This window comes from Astatotilapia calliptera, chromosome 6, assembly GCF_964374335.1.
Source record: "Astatotilapia calliptera chromosome 6, fAstCal68.1, whole genome shotgun sequence".
NCBI lineage: Eukaryota > Metazoa > Chordata > Actinopteri > Cichliformes > Cichlidae > Astatotilapia > Astatotilapia calliptera.
Window position 1 is genome coordinate 900,627 of NC_137427.1, and position 17,212 is coordinate 917,838.

A 17,212-nucleotide genomic window follows, 5' to 3' on the forward strand; every position below is an offset into this window, starting at 1 on the left:
CCGTGGAGGAGGGCAAACCCGTCTGCAGCTGTGCAGGGGGGCATTGTTTTTTTTATGTGGTAGAAATCTGCTGCAAGGACCGAGCGGTGCCATCTAAGGACTGGATGCCACTGGAGGTGCCTGGAAAGGACGTTCTCAATCTGAAGGCCACCTGTTCCCTTGGAGGGTGGTAGGATGCAACGATTTGCAATTTTTTTGGATTAACGTTTTTTCTGCGATCTCAAGACGCTTTATGTTTTTCCTTTTTTCCTTTTTGGGTCAGATCTGATTCCACTTAACACAAAAAACTGATGCATCTAAAAGCAAAACTGTGACCAAAGACAATCCAAATAACTTGAACACTTACTAAGAACCCTGAATACTAAGTGCACTGAACTGAAATGGACAGCCTACCTGATACATTTATGGACACTTTAAGTGATATGTTGTACATTGTTGAGATTTACATGTTTGAAATGATTTAAATGTTTTGTTCATGTCTATGTTTTGGACCATTTAAAGGTTGAATACACTCAAATCACTTTTCTCCCTTTAAGTTGTTGTCAGTGTCTCATTCTGAGTGGAGGGATATTCCTTCTTTAAGGTGAGTTACCACTGCCAGTCTCCTTACGATCCTACCTGAACCCAACGAGTAGATTCTCAAATATTGACTTTGTATGACAGATTACTGTGGATTCGACTGATTTTGGACTACTCAGTTAAAAAGGGTGACACATAACCCAAATATGATTAAAGGGCTAATGTAATTGAATTTGGTCATTCCTTATAATTATTGTACACTTGTAGAAAAATAACCTGACAAGCAAAAAGTCTTGGGGCAAATGAACATCTGTTAAAAGGTCAAAGCAAAAATGAATCCTCCAATCACAACATAGGAAGGTGAATATGAAGTATACAGTAAATTCAGCTTGATCTCCAAATGACCACAAACTGTTTGGATGCCTGGGTCGTTGACCCCGGGTTTTTGAGTTTATTATATTATTTATCATTTCCAGTCTTTGGTTTCTTTGTTAGAGTTCTTTCTTATGGTTTATGTCTCTGTGTAATCCTTAGTTGCTGTCTCCCCTGTCGGCTATATCCCCGTGTCTGCCCTGGTCTCACGTCTCTGTTCCCTCTGTTGCAGTGCCTGCTTGTGAGTCTGTCTGTAAGTTCAGTCTGTGTTATGTTTCCTGTTTTACTTTGAAAGTCCGTGTCTCATGTAAATGTGTCTGGTTTTGCTTCCTTTGTCTCGTTAGGCCTGATTTGCCCCAGCTGTTTCCCTCCCTGATTGCTCCCTCTGTGTATTTAAGCCCTGTGTTTCAGTTTGTTGGTGTTGTGATCTACCCTCATCTTGCTGTGTGTTCTGTCTGCGTAGGTGTATTTTGTATTCTCAGTTTTGTTACCCTTTTGAGTTCAGCATTAAAGCTGTTTTGAGTTCACTTTGCGTCTCCGAGTGTCTGCACATTGGGTCCTCCTACTACTACTCCTGCCTGCACACAGCCGTCACATAACACTAGTGATGGGCAGAAGAAGCTTTCTGAAGCTTGTATTGAAAAACGGTTCATTACTCGAAGCTTTTCAACACAGTCCTCTCTGGTGACATCTGGTGGCCAAAAATATGAAGAGCAGCTCGAATCCACAAAATAAAACCAACTGCTTCATTAAGATTGCCCACTCTACAGAGTGGAGTTCTGTCTGATATTGGGCCGCCGTTGTGTTGCTTTGAACGTGTATTTTATGGTGGTTAAAAAAATGTGTTTTATTTGTTTAATAAATAATTTTGACCAGTAAACTTTCCTTGTTTAAACATGCACCATGGTGTGGTCTTTCTTTGCTTGTGACTTCTTGATGTTGGTACATAAAATAATTGAAAAATACCACGCTACATATAACATACATATAATAATGTACAACACATTATGGAGTATGCTCTGAGGTCTTGCCTCCATGCACTAATGCAATTAATCGCTAGACGGGTGTATTTATAAATAATATTATATTAGGGAATTTTTCCTATTTATATTTTTGGACCTGGGGGTAGAATTGATTGTGAAATGGAAAAGGAAAATGCTTATGAACTTCGAAATTAAAAACATGATGCATTTAAGGTAACCCTTTTTCTTTTTTTTTTTAAGAAGAGAACTTGTTCCACTGTGCGATGGCCGAACCTGTTCCTTTTCATGGAGATAATTTCTCCTGCTTAAGGAAAATCCCTTCACATGGAACAGAGACAATTACAATATTATTATTATTATCATTATTATAACCACATCATCACATGGCTGTTTCTCACAGCAAGATCAACGTCAGACTCCGCCCTCTGCTGGTGAGCTGCAGGAACTACAATATTATTAACCCTTAAATAAATACTGTTAGACTTTTATCTGTTGGCCTCGGTCAGATTAAAATATAACAGCTGTGTACATATATGTTATTACTGGATTGCCAACCTTCCAATTAGGATATGACCTGCTCCACCCCCTGAGCTACAGCCGCGGAGGCCGGAGGACCAGACGTGGTTAATCCACATCAGTTCCTGCAGACAGAGGCAGATGAAATCATTGCTGGTGACAGCATGAAGCTGTCTCTGTTTCAGCACAAAGTCAGCTGGGTCCAAAAGCAGATGTTAAAAAGCAAATAACTGATGTTACCTTTTACAGTAAAGTGCTCATGACGCTAGCCCGAGTCTGACAGGAAGCAGGTGGAGGGCTCACAGCAGATTGTTGGATTGTTGTGTGTCTGACAAGGTGATCAGCAACACAGGGGCACCACAGGGGACTGTCCTCTCCCCCTTCCTCTTCACCCTCTACACCACAGACTTCAGCCACTGCACAGAGACCTCCATCTTCAGAAGTTTTCTGATGACTCTGCGGTGGTTGGATGCATCAGCAGGGATGATGAGACAGAGTACCGGGCTGTGGTCGACTCCTTTGTCACGTGTGTGAGCAGAATCATCTACAGCTCAACGTGGCAAAGACCAAGGAACTGATCGTGGACTTCAGGAAGACCAGGAAACACTTGACCCCTGTTTCAATCCAGGGGGTCAGTGTTGACATTGTGGAGGACTATAAATACCTTGGAGTTCACATTGACAATAAACTGGACTGGGCTAAAAACACCACAGCACTTTACAGGAAGGGCCAGAGTCGTCTCTATTTTTTGAGGCGACTGAGGTCCTTCAACATCTGCCAGAAAATGCTGAGGATTTTCTATGAGTCTGTGGTGGCCAGTGCGATCCTCTATGCTGTTGCATGCTGGGGGAGCAGGCTGAGGGTCGCAGATGCCAACAGACTTAATAAACTGATCCGTAAGGCCAGCAATGTTGTGGGGATGGAGCTGGACTCCCTCAAGGTGGTGTCGGAGAGGCGGATGCTGTCCAAGATAAAGACAATGTTGGATAACACCTCCCACCCACTCCATGACATGTTGGTCAGTCACAGGAGCTCGTTCAGTGAGAGACTGAGATTACCGAAAAGCACCACTGAACGACACAGGAAATCATTCCTGCCTGTGGCTCCCTGTACAATGCATCCACCTAACACACTGTTTACTGCAACAGCTACACCCTTCTTGCACATGTTCTTTTTCAGCTATTTATTAATAAGTGACTTTTATGTATATATATGGTTGTATATATGGTGCTATTCTTAGTTAGTGTCTTGTCTGTCTCTGTTAATGCTTGTTTGTAATGGAGCACTGTAACGAAAAGTAATTTCCCCCAGGGATCAATAAAGTTTTCTGATTGTGATTAAAGCCTACCCCCACCACACAAACGAAGCTGCCAAGATAAATGATTTCAGAACCTTTCCCAGCTTTGACATGACCTTTGACCTCTACACACACTGACTCCTTTTATATATTAAAAATGTGGTTGCACAGGCGGAGAGCACACTGATGTCAGTACTCTGTGCAGCGCTCCAGAGGACGTGGCGTCCATGCCTGGGCGGGTCTGACCTCAGATCAGTTTTAAGAGAGGTCTGTTTACACCCGACCATGTGACCCACCTGCTGACAGCTCACCTGATAAATGTTCCTCCTGCTGTTTCTTTAAAGTTGCTGCCATCAAAATGAAATGAAACAGGAAAATGTATAAATATTCGATATGATTTCAGTGTTCTGTGAATCAAACATCACATATCATGAGATTTGTGAGTCTTTGCATTCTGCTTTATTTACACTGCGTCCTGACACCCTGACAGCCAAACACTGAGAGAGTGGGCTTTTTGGAGTTTTCTCACATTATTTTCAGGTGTGCAGAGACACGGTACCTCCCAGATACCTGTCAGCTGTGGCTCTGCTGAGCAGGTTCAGTCCAAACACGAATCCTGAACGTCAAAGCTGGTCAGCAGACAGAACGGCCAGGGGCGCCTCCAGAATGTTTTCATAGGGGTGGCCACTAAAAATATTGGAGTGACACCAAAAACAGAATTTCTTTTTATCAAGCTGTTGTCAAATATAGGTTACCTGGAAAACATGGCAAAAGAGAGAGAGAGAAAAGAATGAGGTGCTTGTTACTAAAGTTATATCACTGAAAACAGAGAAGATTTGAAATCCAGACGAATCTGTTCTGTCCCAACCATCGCTGTTACGATTCTCAGCACAGCTGAGCAGAAGCAGGTTAAGAGCAGTGTGGGAGACGCCAGTGTGGAGCTGGGCTGAGTATACGAACACTTCAGCCTCCTTTTATCCAAGTGTCGGGTTTATTTCATGCCAGACCCCGGGGCCCACACCAGCTCGAATTTAATGGTTGAGACGCTTTTCCCGTCTCGAATAATTAGACACACGTGTGCTTTAAATCACTGAGGAGGGACTTTAGAAAGGTGCATTCACACAATATATTGTTGTTCTGCAGGTGCTTCCTGTGTGGGTTCTCGCCCACAGTCCAAACAGTCAGTGGGGTCGGGTTAACAGGTGACTCTAAACTGACTAAAGGTGTGAATGTGAACTGGCCATCTGTCTGTCTCTCTCCGTCAGCTCTGCCACAGAGGTGCACCTGTCCAGGTGGACCTCCTCTTGCTCTGAGGCAGCTTGGACTTGTGCCCAGTCCGATTATTTTTCATATTTAGGTCTGCTCAGCGGAGTTTGTAACAGCGCTTTCCACTTAAAGAAATAAAGTTTGGATTTTAAAAAGTGCTGGGAGAGAGGCGTGGTTCAGGAATACTCGAGTACAAGCGGCCAACTGGTGTACATGAGTATGAGTACTCAGTTACATCCATCCACCTGTTCCACCTGGAAGTTTGTGGAGCAGCAGAACGCAGCGGTGCATGCTGGGTGATCGTGAGGCAGGGCAGCAGCAGCAGCCGGCGGACTCCACCTTCAGCACGGGCTTCACAGTCAGCCGTCCCGCTCCGACGACAGCCCGTGTGGAACCGAACCATGGACGCCAGCGGGCGGCCTCTGACGGTGAGCCCGGCTCTTTCCTTCGGGATGAGACAGTTGTTGTCACACGAAACGCTGAGCTAAGCTAAGCTAATGCTAGCTCAGCTGCTTCTTGGCTTGTTGTCGTTGGTGAAGCTAGCTGCGCAGTTAGCAGGAGCAGCTAACGTCAAACCGACTCGTTCCTGAAGGGTCCCCGGCCTGTGTTTATCTGTGTACCGCCGCTGTGTGCCAGCAGAGCCGCCCGGTAAAGTACCAGCATAGTAATCAAGCTGGCTTCAGCTTTCCACACAAGCTGACCGAGCTAGTCCCGCCGAGCTCGGGCTGCTATTAGCCGCCGAGCTGTCCTGCTAGCTTCCCTGTCGGGCTCGGGCTGGGCTCAGACAAGTCGGTTCTGCTCGGGACAAACTCTCAGCCCTCCGTCGTTTAGCCTGCTAAGCTACCTGGGAGTTTACTGAGCCTGCTACGTTAGCTTGTTAGCTGCACTTTAAGCGCTGACGTCAGACAGGTGAGACTGCTGGGGGGGGGCTCACAGTGTCAGGTGTAGAACGACTGTCAGGAGGCTGAGCGCCTGTTGAAGGTGACCCCGCTGAGTGCGCAGGTAAACCCATCTTAAACATGTTTACCTGCCCTGACGTTAACACGTCACCGTTTGTGGGGTCTGAGGGGTTAAACGGCTCGCGCTCGCCTGACTGGTCTCTCAGGACTGCATACCTGAAGTCCAGCTCAGCTCTACCAAACACAGGTAGGCTCCGCCCACCGCCGGTCACAGCACAAACACAGGCCGTCCAGGCCAGCAGGTAACCCGAGAGGGACTTCCCCTGCAGAGCTGCAGGAAGGTACCTTCATCAGAAACTCAGGTGTTTCCTTACCTGGCTGGTTGTTTCAGTCCAAACTCAGTGAAATTTTAAAGAGCTGAGGTCTGTGCTCGCTTCAGATCAGGATTTGGAAACGTGATTCAAGCACACAAATACAGTTAATGAAAAGAAATAATGACATCAGGCCCCCACACGCCAGGTGTCAGGGGTCACAGGGTCACAGGGCGAGAGAGAGAGAGCGCACAGCTGAAATCAGAAGTAAGACAGGAGACAGGTTACTTTAAAAATGGTGTTTGTTTTTATTTAGTGACAAAAATTTTATTATCTTATACATTTGTGAAAGCTGTGTGTGTGATCAGAACTGTGATGTCAGCAGAATAAAGTCATATAGTTTCTGACATCATCATTTTTGTTAATCACATAAATAAATAAGATTATTAGTGATGAGTCAGAGTCCTGTTTAAAGCTCGGTGCTGAACATCAGGTTGATGCTCCGTGTTGTGAGAGGTTTGTGTCCACGCCTGTCGACTTCTATCGTGTTCATTCAAACAACACGCTTTCATGTTCACGCTGCAGTGATGATGTGATCCCGCAGCAGTGACATCAGAGCAGGAGGGCGGGGTTTCATTTCCTCATTTCTGTCGATGATGTGTTTGTGACGGTGTGTTTCGCCGTCGCTTTGACGCCGTCTGCACTCTCGGGGCTCGTATTACTCGATGAGCTGTGACTCGAGCCTCTCGTTGGAGATCATCGGTGTTGCTGAGAGGCGTGCTCGGCTCCTCGCCGCGTGGATGAAGCGCGCTACTGTTTTTTTACTTATTTTTGAATGTTTGTCCTGTGATTCGCTGCTCACGACGTTCTCTCGCTCTTTCAGGTATAGCCCGGAGGATTCTTCGATCACCGCAGAGTCATGGAGCCAGACGTGATCCGCATGTACTCCTCCTCTCCGCCACCCATGGAGGACGGCGCTGAGGAAGAGGACGATGAGTTCGGAGATTTTGGCACCTTCTCTGGCATCCCGAACAGCATCAGCTTCTCAGAGTTTGACACTCCGACCACTTTTAACCAGACGCAGGCTCTGACCGCCACTTCGCCGCCGGAGCTGATCAACAGCAGAGGGGTGGTGGGCTTCAGCCATGGCTCCACGAATGGCGCCCGCAGCCGCAGTGATGAGCTCTCAAAGGCGAACGGTGTCGTGCTGGCGAGTGCCTCAGAAAGAACTGAGATGAAAAAGGTCCTCGCCAGCTGTGTGGACTTGACTGCGAGCGACACCGCGGATTGTAACGGCGGCGAGGTGCTCACAAACGGGTTTGATGTTCAGGGAAGTCCTTCCTCCCAGAATTCTGTCCATGATCGCATAAAAGGAACGTCCCCCGAGGACACGGGCAGTGCCGGAGGCCCGGAGGACAACTTTGCAGACTTTGCTGCTTTTTCCGATGCTGACGGACGCCTCGACCAGACGGCGAGCTCGCACTGTCCACCGGGCGTCAGCCATAATGTAGAGCAGGGACTGACTTCAGAGGACGATGTCAGGGACACAAACAGAACTGAAAACGACGCATTCTGCTCAGAGTCTCTCTGCGTCCCCGCTGAGACGCCGGACCGGCGTGCTCACATGGATGCTGACTCTCGACAAAGGGATGTGGCCTTGGCGGCAGATTGTGGCGCCTCAGAGGCCGTTTGCACTGACAAACTGTTCGCCGTGAACAGGGCGGATGTAGCTGACAGCAACGGTTCTGTAGACGGCTGCGGTGAAAAGCAGCTCCTGCCCGACACAACCGGAGACAGCGAGGCGAGGCAATCGGATGAGAAGAGCTCCGGGAACGAGACGGAGACCGAAACGGAGACGTCGTTTGGCCGTCCACTGTCCACCGACGCTCTGGAGGAGTACGGCGACGTGAGCACCACGGGCTCGGTGCCCTCGCCCCCACTCCAGGGGGAATCCGCCACACCCGCTGACGACAGCCAGATGGCCGAAGACGGCGACGAAGACTTCGGGGACTTCGGAGACGCGGGCTCTTTCGGCGCTCAAGGCTTCGCAGACTTCGATCAGTTGGAGGTTCAGCACGATCCGGTCGGATTACAGAGTTCTGCTCTGGTGCAGGAAGCTGCGACCGCCAAGGACAACGCAGAAGAAGACGACGACTTTGGCGACTTCAACTCCCCCAAATTTAACTCGGGTGAAAACGAGGGGGAGGAGGGAGGAAAGTTTGCCGACTTCCCTGTGAGCAACAGTTTTGGGAATTTCAGCTCGGCCGGTGGCGGCGAGAGCGACGCCGGGTGGAGCGCCTTCGGGGAGCAGCAGCAGGAGGAGGAAGAGGGGGCTTCATGGGCGGCGTTCAGCGCTGAGACGAGCTTCTCACTTCCTGCAGATAGCAGAGGAGTGGAAGAGGAGAAGCAGGAGGAGGAGTGGCATGAGAGTAAAGCACCTGCGGTCGGCGAAGAACCCAGCAGCACTGACAGTCAGCCGGTAAGGGACACTGGGCACACTGGGAGGACTGGGACGTGATTCTGTTTCCCATGTTTAAAATGCAGAGATACTCCAGAAACCTGTGACATCACACTGATTCAGTTAGAGCAGGATTACACGTTTCCTGTCTTAAAGGTCATGATAACGATGTGCTGTCCACAACCCAAACAGGAAGTTAATGTGAAAGCTTTAAATCTGTTCCACTTCCTCTGCTCACACCCAGCTGACTCACACACTTCCGCTGTGCAGATGTGTCGTCCACACACACGACTCTGGGCTCGGAGTTCACCGAGTTAAACAAACCCGAGCATGAAGCGCTCAGACAGGCTGCAGACCCGCGGCGCTCCGTGTCGCTTCAGCACTTTCTGCTGTGGCTGGCAGGCGAACAACACAGTAGGAGGGGCCCGCAGACCGCCGCCACCACGTACTTTGTACACTGTATCCAGGATGTCTTCATCCAGGATCTGCAATATCTGTCAAATTTAAAAAATAGTTTGCAGCTGGAACTTTTTGGGTTAAGTTCTCCTTAAGAGGATCCGTGTGAGGCTTTAGCACCGCTGTCATTAGGTTCCTCCGGATGAAGGTAGAGCTGTTTCTAAACTCTGAGCATGCTCACTCACCTGCTCCTGTGGATGTGCACAGGTGAACTCAGACTGATGATGATGAAGGATGGCAGGTTTGGGTCAGGTGGGAAGGTCGGTCAACATCTCGAATCATGCGCCTGTAGGGACAGGAAGTGATAGGAATTTAGCGTTTCTGATTCCATCATCAATATCACTGATTGATTCCTCATTGGCTCCTGTTTGAGACTCGGCAGCGTATCAAAGACTTTCTGCTGTGGGTCACATGCTTGTGCATGTTGGAGGGATTTCCCTCAGTGTTGGCTCATTACTCAAAGAAATGTCATTAATTACTCAGAGTACTTCAAAGTAACTCAGTATTTTACTTCATTACTTCTGCATTTCTCCATAAAATGTCCTGAAACTCGTTGTGTCATAATAGGGCGGCTCGATTATGGCAAAAATGATAATCTCGATTATTTGACGATATTTATTTAACAATAACAACGTGTTGAATAATGACTTTAAAAAATAATATAAAACAGTGCAAATACTGATAACAGTGCAAATGTTTGCAGTATAAGAAATAAATGAAAAATGTAAACATCTATGTTTAGTGAACTTTGCAGTGTTGCTCTGTGGTGCAGCTACAACACCGTAGCAAAGTTTACACACTGTGTCTACTTGATCCACGTCTGACTGAACCCATAATGTTTCCACACCACTGAAGTTTTTTACCTCTGTTCAACCAGCAGCAGTCACTCTCCTCTCCAAATAACTGCTCAGCTTTTTGAGCTTCCCTCAGGTCCTCTTAATTGTTGTGACACGTGTTCGAAACGCAGAGCGGTGCGCTCGATTTGCCACACGGAGCAGCGCGAGAGTAAAGCACGAGGGAGGGGCTGATAATCGGCTCAGTCATTTTTAATGATCGTTGAAAGCCCAGATCGTAATAGAGATTAAAATTCGATTAATTGAGCAGCCCTATGTCATCATCACAGTTTAACAACATGAGGTCACAGCCCCACACACCAACACGCTGCTCTGCGCTAAATCAAATCACCTTTATTGTCACATCACGTGTGCAGCTACACGGTACAGCACATGCGAGTGAAATTCTTGTGTGCGAGCTTCACAAGCGACAGAGGTGTGCAAAAAATACAATAACATAAAACAAGCAAAATATAAGGATGGTAATAAATATATGTACAATATAAGAGTGTATGCATTACTGGATGTGTGTACTAAATATGTTTTTCTACGTGTGTGTGTGTATTTTACATATTAAATAGAGTAAACAATAAATAAAATATACAGGTTGGTAGTTGCTAATGACACGCGTGATCGTTCTCTTAGTGTTTAGGTATGAACACAAAGCAAAGATGGAAACCAGCACGGTCGTCATGGTGATTCTACTGTAGAAACATGAACAGGTAGACTGTTGAAGTTCAGCTTTAACATCACTCTGGGCTCTCGGCTAGCTTAGCACTAGCATGCTGTCTGTGCAGGTGCTTGTGTTAGCAGCATAATGCGGTTGTTTCTTCATTATCTCGTCCTTTAGTCCAATAAAAATCAAAGTAGTGTCCACGTCCACGCAGACCGCCCCTATTTTCCTCCTCCGGCACACAAACTCAAATCAGCTGATTGAATTCCAAGGAACTGGAAGACTGGGGATTCCAGTCACGACGTGACAGCGGCTCGATAAGTTGGCCCAGAGTTTATCGACCCCTCTGTGAGTTAAACAGCAGCAAAGTGATCAAAGTTTAATATTAGAAACATGTAAAGTCAGTAAACACAACACAGACTGAAAGCTAGGGATGGGTATCGTTTAGGTTTTATCCGATACCGGTGCCAAACCGGTACTTTTGACACGGTGCTTAAACGGTCTGGTTACTGCCGTTTATGACAGAACCGGTGCCATGATACCGGTACCCATCCCTACTGAAAGCAGCGAGAAGTGTCTGCAGGGAAGTCATTCAGACTGTCAGTTTATCAGCACAGACAGATGTTTATTGTCCATTTCTGAGGGACTTAAATCCACAGCAGCCGTTACATAATAACAACGAAACCATTAAAAACCTGCAAACTGGTATGACAGTGTGAATAAGGCCAGTCTCACTGTGGGCTCGTACAGCACGAAGTTAAAGCAGATATGAACCAGCAGCTCTGCCCTTTGGACTCTTTGCACCATCACCTTCACCTGAGGGTGAAGCGCCCCTTTAACTGTAGTCAGGCCCAGACTGTGAAGTTGAGTCTGACGCTGCCATCTCTCTGCAGGCATCGCTGTTCAGCCGTGTGGAGAAGCTGTTCCAGGTGAGCTTCCCTCAGAGCGCCACCCGACTGCTGGAGGACCAGGTGGTGTCCCTGAAGGCTGTCCTGGAGCCTCCTGAGGACAGACGCCCCGGAGCTGAGGAGGGGGAGGAGAAGAAATCATCATGCAAGAGGTGAGGGTCTCCTCAGCGAACCTCCTGGTTATGAGTGATCCATAGGTGTTTCCGTACCCGCTCCATTAAGAGCTGCTCCCACTCATGAACCCTGTTTTTGACTCCGCTGCGTCTGATTGGCTGCCACAGGTCCATGTACGGTGGCGTGTGGACGCAGCTTCAGGACATCCACGAGGCGTTCGGCCTCAGATACCAGTGGGGCGGCTCCCACTGCAACAAAGCACTGCTCTGCTGCCTCGGCATCGACACCAGAAACATCGTGAGTACACGCTGCTCCCCTCTGAATGCGTCGTCTCCTAGCCCCGCCCAGATACTCTTCAACATAGACTGTAGATAAAAGATGGTTCCTGGTCATTTGTTGGTATGACTAAAGGCGTTCCTGCTGAGGCGGCAGCTGCGCTCGAGGTTTGAATCCTAATCGGTCTGATTTCCATGTTTCAGCTGTTCACAGGACAGAAGAAGCAGCCGGTCATCGTGCCCATGTACGCCGCCGGCCTGGTGAGTGCATCCAACAGACTACAGCGACATAAAGTCAGGTTTACTCATGCAGCACGTTTAAGATGTTACTAACAGCTAAATTAAAGCCGCAGGTAAATAAAGATGAGCGCTCAGCTCCACAGTGACTGTGAAGGATCAGCTGTTGATCAGCTGATGTAAGCAGGGGAGGGAGGGGGACAGAAAACTGCTTCCTGCTTGATTTCAGGACAAGATGAAGATCTTTAAGTTTTGGGAACTTGAGAACAGGAACAGTGGTGATACAGACAGTTTCATTACGGCAGGAACATCAGTTATTCTCATTTCTAGCTGTGAAACGCTGACAGGTACGTGCGTTTGGGAACTTCAGATGTGACGCAGGATGAAGTTGATACCTTGACCTAAAAGTCAGAGGTCAAGTTTTCTGAAAATCTCGTGACTGCAGTAAATGAAACATCACAGACTTTCACATTTGTACCATCCATGCATCTACGAGGAGGCCGCCAGGCAGCGCTGCAGGCTGTTTAAACGCGTTTGTCATTTGAGGTGTGTGTGTGTGTGTGTGTGTGTGTGTGTGTGTGTGTGTGTGTGTGTGTGTGTGTGTGTGTGTGTGTGTGTGTGTGTGCGCGTGCGTGCGTGCGTGTGTGTGTGCGTGTGTGTGTGTGTGTGTGTGTGTAGGGGATGCTGGAGCCAACCAAAGAGCCCGTGAAGCCCGTCTCTGCTGCAGAGATGATCGCCTCAATCGCGCAGGCGCCGCCGCTGGTACCTGAGAAAAGCTCCTGTCCTACAGACTCGGTCCAGGTGAGACGGGGAGGCGGGCCGACAGGTGACCTCCGAGCAGGATTCAAATACAATGTGATTGGCTGATAGTGAGAAACGCTGACTGCCACAGTTTGAATCTTTGTTTTTGACTTTTTGACGTCGTTTCCTCCAAGCGATGACAGGTGAAGTCCTCGCCGTCACGAGGGCGAACAACAGCTGTGACATATGTAACATGAGGAATTAACCCTGACACCATTCCCACGTGTGGGCGTGTCCTTGTGTTTAAACATGATTCTCACACACACCTGGTACATGACTGACCTGCTGCCTCTCCTCCTGCAGGAGGCGCTCCCACCCGTCCAGTTCGACTGGAGCAGCAGTGGCCTTACCAACCCGCTTGATGGTAGGTGACCCCGCTGCCTCTGCCGCACTGACTCCTCCTCCTCCCGCTCACAGCTCTTCTCTTCTTCCACTTCCTCTATTTATTGTAGTGTTTCCTGTTAGCTGCTTCAGTTTGTACTTCACAGCCAATCACACACCAGGAGGCGATCTGTGTATAAAACAACCATCAGTCACTTCCTGTTTCCTGACTGAGTCGCTGTGGCCCACAGTCACAGATGTCAGAGGGCGCCCAATGATGCCATGTCTTTGTTGGTGAACCGTCCCCTCACTCTTATTTTGAAAGTTCATTCGCTTCCTTGCGTCAGCCATCAGTGACGCTCGCTGAAGTCTGAAAACTCCATAAGAGGCTGACTGCGGCGCCGTGCTGCTGTGTCATGTGTTCATAACGTGTGGTCTACCAGTGTGTGCTGCGTCATCGCTCTGCGGGGGCGGTGTGCCACCTGACCTGCACGTATGTGTTCAGGTCACCTCGTAGGGTTCCAGAGCGGTTTGCAGTCCCTGAAGCATCAGTAACTCAGCAGGCTGGAGCTGCTGTGGTTTCAGAGGAAAACTGAAGGCTCCGCCTCCCATTCTAATTTTAAATACTTTAGGACCAACAAGCCTGCAGTGTGAGAGCGAAGTGCTCTGATTGGATAACACGGTCCTAAATGCTCCTCCCACCTGCTACAGTCCAAACGTCGTGGGCTTCAGTGAAGCGGTGCACTGAGCATGTGCAGACTGTGAGAAATCTGCTGCATGTGGAAACGATCGTCTCCGGTTTCTCTCACTGACTCTGCTGCATGTGTCTCTCTCTCTCTCTGACTGTGTGCGTTAACCTCGCTCGCCCGGCTCTGCAGCCAGCGGAGGCTCGTCTCTCTTAAACCTGGACTTCTTTGGTCCTGTGGAGGACTCAGGCTCCAGCAGCTCACCCTCCATCCCAGGTCAGCTCCAGCATCCTCCTCCTTTGAATTAACCTCCATCTGCTCCTCTCACTCACCGCACTCTCGTGCTTCCTGACCGGGTCACATGACCATCCCGAGGTTTGATCCTGGTGCTAATTTTAATGTCATTTTAGTCACGTGACTGCTTCCCAGCTCAGATTTTTAAAATCATGAATGATGTCCTGACTGATGCTGGTGTGTGGGGTGGTCGGCACAGGAAGGTCGGTATGAGGTCATGTGACTGTCCCGCAGGCAGCAGAAAGCGAGGCGGGTCCGCCGGGTGCTCACCATTTAAGCACACGCTGATCTCAGAACGGATCGCTGCGGCGGACACGCCTCACAGCTGCTCCAGTCCTTCAGTTTCTCTTTTAATCACGCCAAGCACAACCGTTTTTGTGCAGGTGCGAACCTCCGAGGAGGAAGCTCCCGGCTCGCCTCCTCCGAGTTTCTCACTGTTGGATTGTTGGTGAAGTTTAAGCTCCGCCTCCCTGATCTTTCTTCTGCATTTCAGGCGTCGACCCCGAGCTATTCGAACTGACCACCGCCAAGCTGGACTCGGGCAGCTCCGGGAGCCGCATGGCCGACGCCTTCGCCCGCCTGATGTCCACCGTGGAGAAGACCAGCACCTCCACCAGGTCAGAGGTCAAAGCGCTTCTGGTTTGTCCCCAATTTCCTGTGAAAGCATGAAATCAGGATCGGCTGCAGGTGGAACTCCTGAGGAATGACCTCACAGCTGACGCTCAACTATGATTGGCTATGGCTAAATATAAGTGGAATAACAATTTAAAGTACTGTGGTGAATTTTGGCGTGAATCTGTGAGCGCTCCGGTGTGGATCCACATTCAGCAGACGTCCACCTGACAGCTCAGGCCTGTGTGTGCGTGCGTGTGCGCGCACGCGTGTGTGTGTGTGTGTGTGTGTGTGTGTGTGTGCGCACGCTGCTGTGTGTCAGACATGCAGGTCATTCACACTCAGCTGATCTGGGTGCAGTTTGTAACAGTTTGTGTCAGTGGCACACTGATGATGTCATCAACTACAAATGTTATGTTCATGCGTTTAAAAAACTGGTCACTTCCTGTTTGGCAGGAAGCCGAGGAAAGATGAGAATCTGAGCGAGGAGGCGGCCAAAGTGATTGCGGCGCTGCCCGACCTGTCCTTCATGCAGGCCAAGGTGCTGATGTTTCCCGCCACGCTGACGCCGCTCGGGTCACACGCCACGCCAGACTGAAGCCCCGGCCACGCCTCCAGACATCACCTGCTCACTCTGCTGGCCCCGCCCATTTTATCAAGCTCTTGTTTTTTTTAATTAAGTTAGCTTTTTGTTGATTTTCAGTTATTTCTCTGGATAAAGTGAAGCTTTTCTCATTATTTGGTGGGGCACGGCGTGGAGGAGGGGCAGCACGTGGTAAAGCTGACAGGAAGTGGGATTTGTGCGTTCAGGCCGTGTCGGGTGTGTGTGTGTGTTGTTGTCGTGTGTGTAAATAATCAGGGATTCAATGTTTTTGTTTTTTTTTTTGTTTTTAAATGGGCTCCTTGATTCCTGCTGATTTTACACGTGTGGGGGCGGAGCTTGAAGGAAGCTGAATCAAACTGAAGTGGAAGTTTCTGTGAATTCATACATTTATATACGTATATATAAAATCTGAATCTATTTATGGACTTGAAACCACACTGCCTGCAGAATCCCGCCGAGTGTTTCGTCCCCTCGTCTTCGTTCGTCCTTCAGTTTTAATCTGTTTGTTTTTTTTCCGTGAAGCTTTTTAAAATAATCCTGTACACCCTCGCTCGTCTGTTTTTGTTCTTCACGCCGGCGCGTCTGCCATCAGACGTTCCGGTTGTTACTTTGTTTAAAAACGGGACGATCGGTTTCGAGCGTCGGCGAGCTGAAGGCCGCTCGCATCGAAGGGGAACGAAGGGACCAACGGCTGCTTCCATCGGTCTGTTTTCTGTTGCTCATACTACTGTCGGCCGAGCCTGGAGGATTTTGCACATTGTAAAGATGAAATGGATGTAATCATAGTTCACTGTGGCTTTAGACTGTGTGCAGTTAAACTATGGACTGTAAATGTACGGGGAGTTCCTATGGGACACGGAATCAGTGGGAGAGCCTGTGGGAGGTTATCATGCATGCCCAGGTTCTTTCAGACCACTGTGTAAATTTGACTTTTAGTGTACACAACAAATTAAACTAATTTAAGAGAAAAGCTGCTGCCTCGCCTCCTTTGTGCTCCTCCTCTGTTTGTTTGGTGTGAAGTTGCTGTTTAAGGGTTCAGCTCGGGGCAGATCCAGAGGCACAAAAGCAGCTGATTTATTCAACTTCTCAATTCAGTTTCATTTATAGATGTCAAATCACAACAACAGTCTCCTCAAGGTGCTCAATGCTGTAAGGTAAAGAAAATGATGCAGAGAAGAAACCAACAATTATATGATCCCGTCTGTCTCCTGAATCCAAACTGGAAGCTGGTTCCACAGAAGAGGGGCCTGAAAACTGAAGGCTCTGCCTCCCATTCTACTTTTAAATACTCTAGGAACAACAAGTAGGCCTGCAGAGCGAGAGCGAAGTGCTCTAATAGGGTGATATGGTACTACAAGGTCATTAAGATAAGATGGGCCCTGATTATTTAAGAGCTTGTATGTGAGGAGCAGGATTTTGAATTCTGGATTTAACAGGAAGCCAAAACAGGAGAAATCTGCTCTCTCTTTCTAGTCCCTGTCAGGACTCTTGCTGCAGCATTTTGGATCAGCTGAAGGCTTTCAGGGAGTTTTTAGGACTTCCTGATAATAATGAAGAAAGAACTCGGCAGGCCTACTGAACATGCCAGTCTCTGCTCTACATATGAGGACACTGATTTTAAATTATCAGTGACATTAATGACGTTTTACTTTGACTCTCAGTTCCCGTGTGACACAAAGCAGTTATGCATCTGTGTGTGCGTGATGACCAAAGAGTTTGAGATTATGAGGTGCTGCCAGCAATGCACTCAGGGAGGTAGGTGCTGTCAGCACGTCCA

The 17,212-nt window shown here is 48.5% G+C and overlaps 1 protein-coding gene and 2 long non-coding RNA genes across 4 annotated transcripts; 1 reads left to right on the plus strand and 2 right to left on the minus strand.

Moving 5' to 3' along the window:
• Positions 1–4,123: 4,123 nt before the first annotated feature.
• LOC145429189 (uncharacterized) lies at positions 4,124–5,134 on the minus strand. The gene is made up of 2 exons (XR_013909409.1): positions 4,556–5,134; positions 4,124–4,442 (listed from the first exon to the last, which is right to left on the minus strand). It is a non-coding gene; the product is annotated as an uncharacterized LOC145429189 (long non-coding RNA).
• Positions 5,135–5,230: 96 nt separating this feature from the next.
• aftpha (aftiphilin a) lies at positions 5,231–16,405 on the plus strand. 2 transcript variants are annotated; one of them, XM_026169465.2, is made up of 10 exons: positions 5,231–5,381; positions 7,047–8,642; positions 11,477–11,643; positions 11,773–11,902; positions 12,085–12,141; positions 12,796–12,918; positions 13,222–13,282; positions 14,118–14,201; positions 14,713–14,836; positions 15,288–16,405. In XM_026169465.2, the coding sequence occupies exons 2-10, from the start codon at positions 7,083–7,085 to the stop codon at positions 15,427–15,429; spliced, it is 2,448 nt and encodes an 815-aa protein (XP_026025250.2). In that variant the 5' UTR covers positions 5,231–5,381; positions 7,047–7,082; the 3' UTR covers positions 15,430–16,405. The 2 variants fall into 2 exon arrangements, with proteins under 2 accessions (XP_026025250.2, XP_026025251.2); XM_026169466.2 differs by lacking the exon at positions 14,118–14,201.
• Positions 7,242–10,669, minus strand: LOC145429190 (uncharacterized). Its single transcript, XR_013909410.1, has 2 exons — positions 9,263–10,669; positions 7,242–9,115 (listed from the first exon to the last, which is right to left on the minus strand). It is a non-coding gene; the product is annotated as an uncharacterized LOC145429190 (long non-coding RNA).
• Positions 16,406–17,212: the final 807 nt, after the last annotated feature.

Excerpts from the sequence above, each read along its gene's own strand:
- aftpha (XM_026169465.2), top strand. The coding sequence starts at position 7,083 with ATGGAGCCAGACGTGATCCGCATGTACTCCTCCTCTCCGCCACCCATG. Across the intron at positions 11,903-12,084 it reads GCATCGACACCAGAAACATC|CTGTTCACAGGACAGAAGAA; the intron begins GTGAGTACACGC and ends TCCATGTTTCAG. Across the intron at positions 13,283-14,117 it reads CCTTACCAACCCGCTTGATG|CCAGCGGAGGCTCGTCTCTC; the intron begins GTAGGTGACCCC and ends CCGGCTCTGCAG.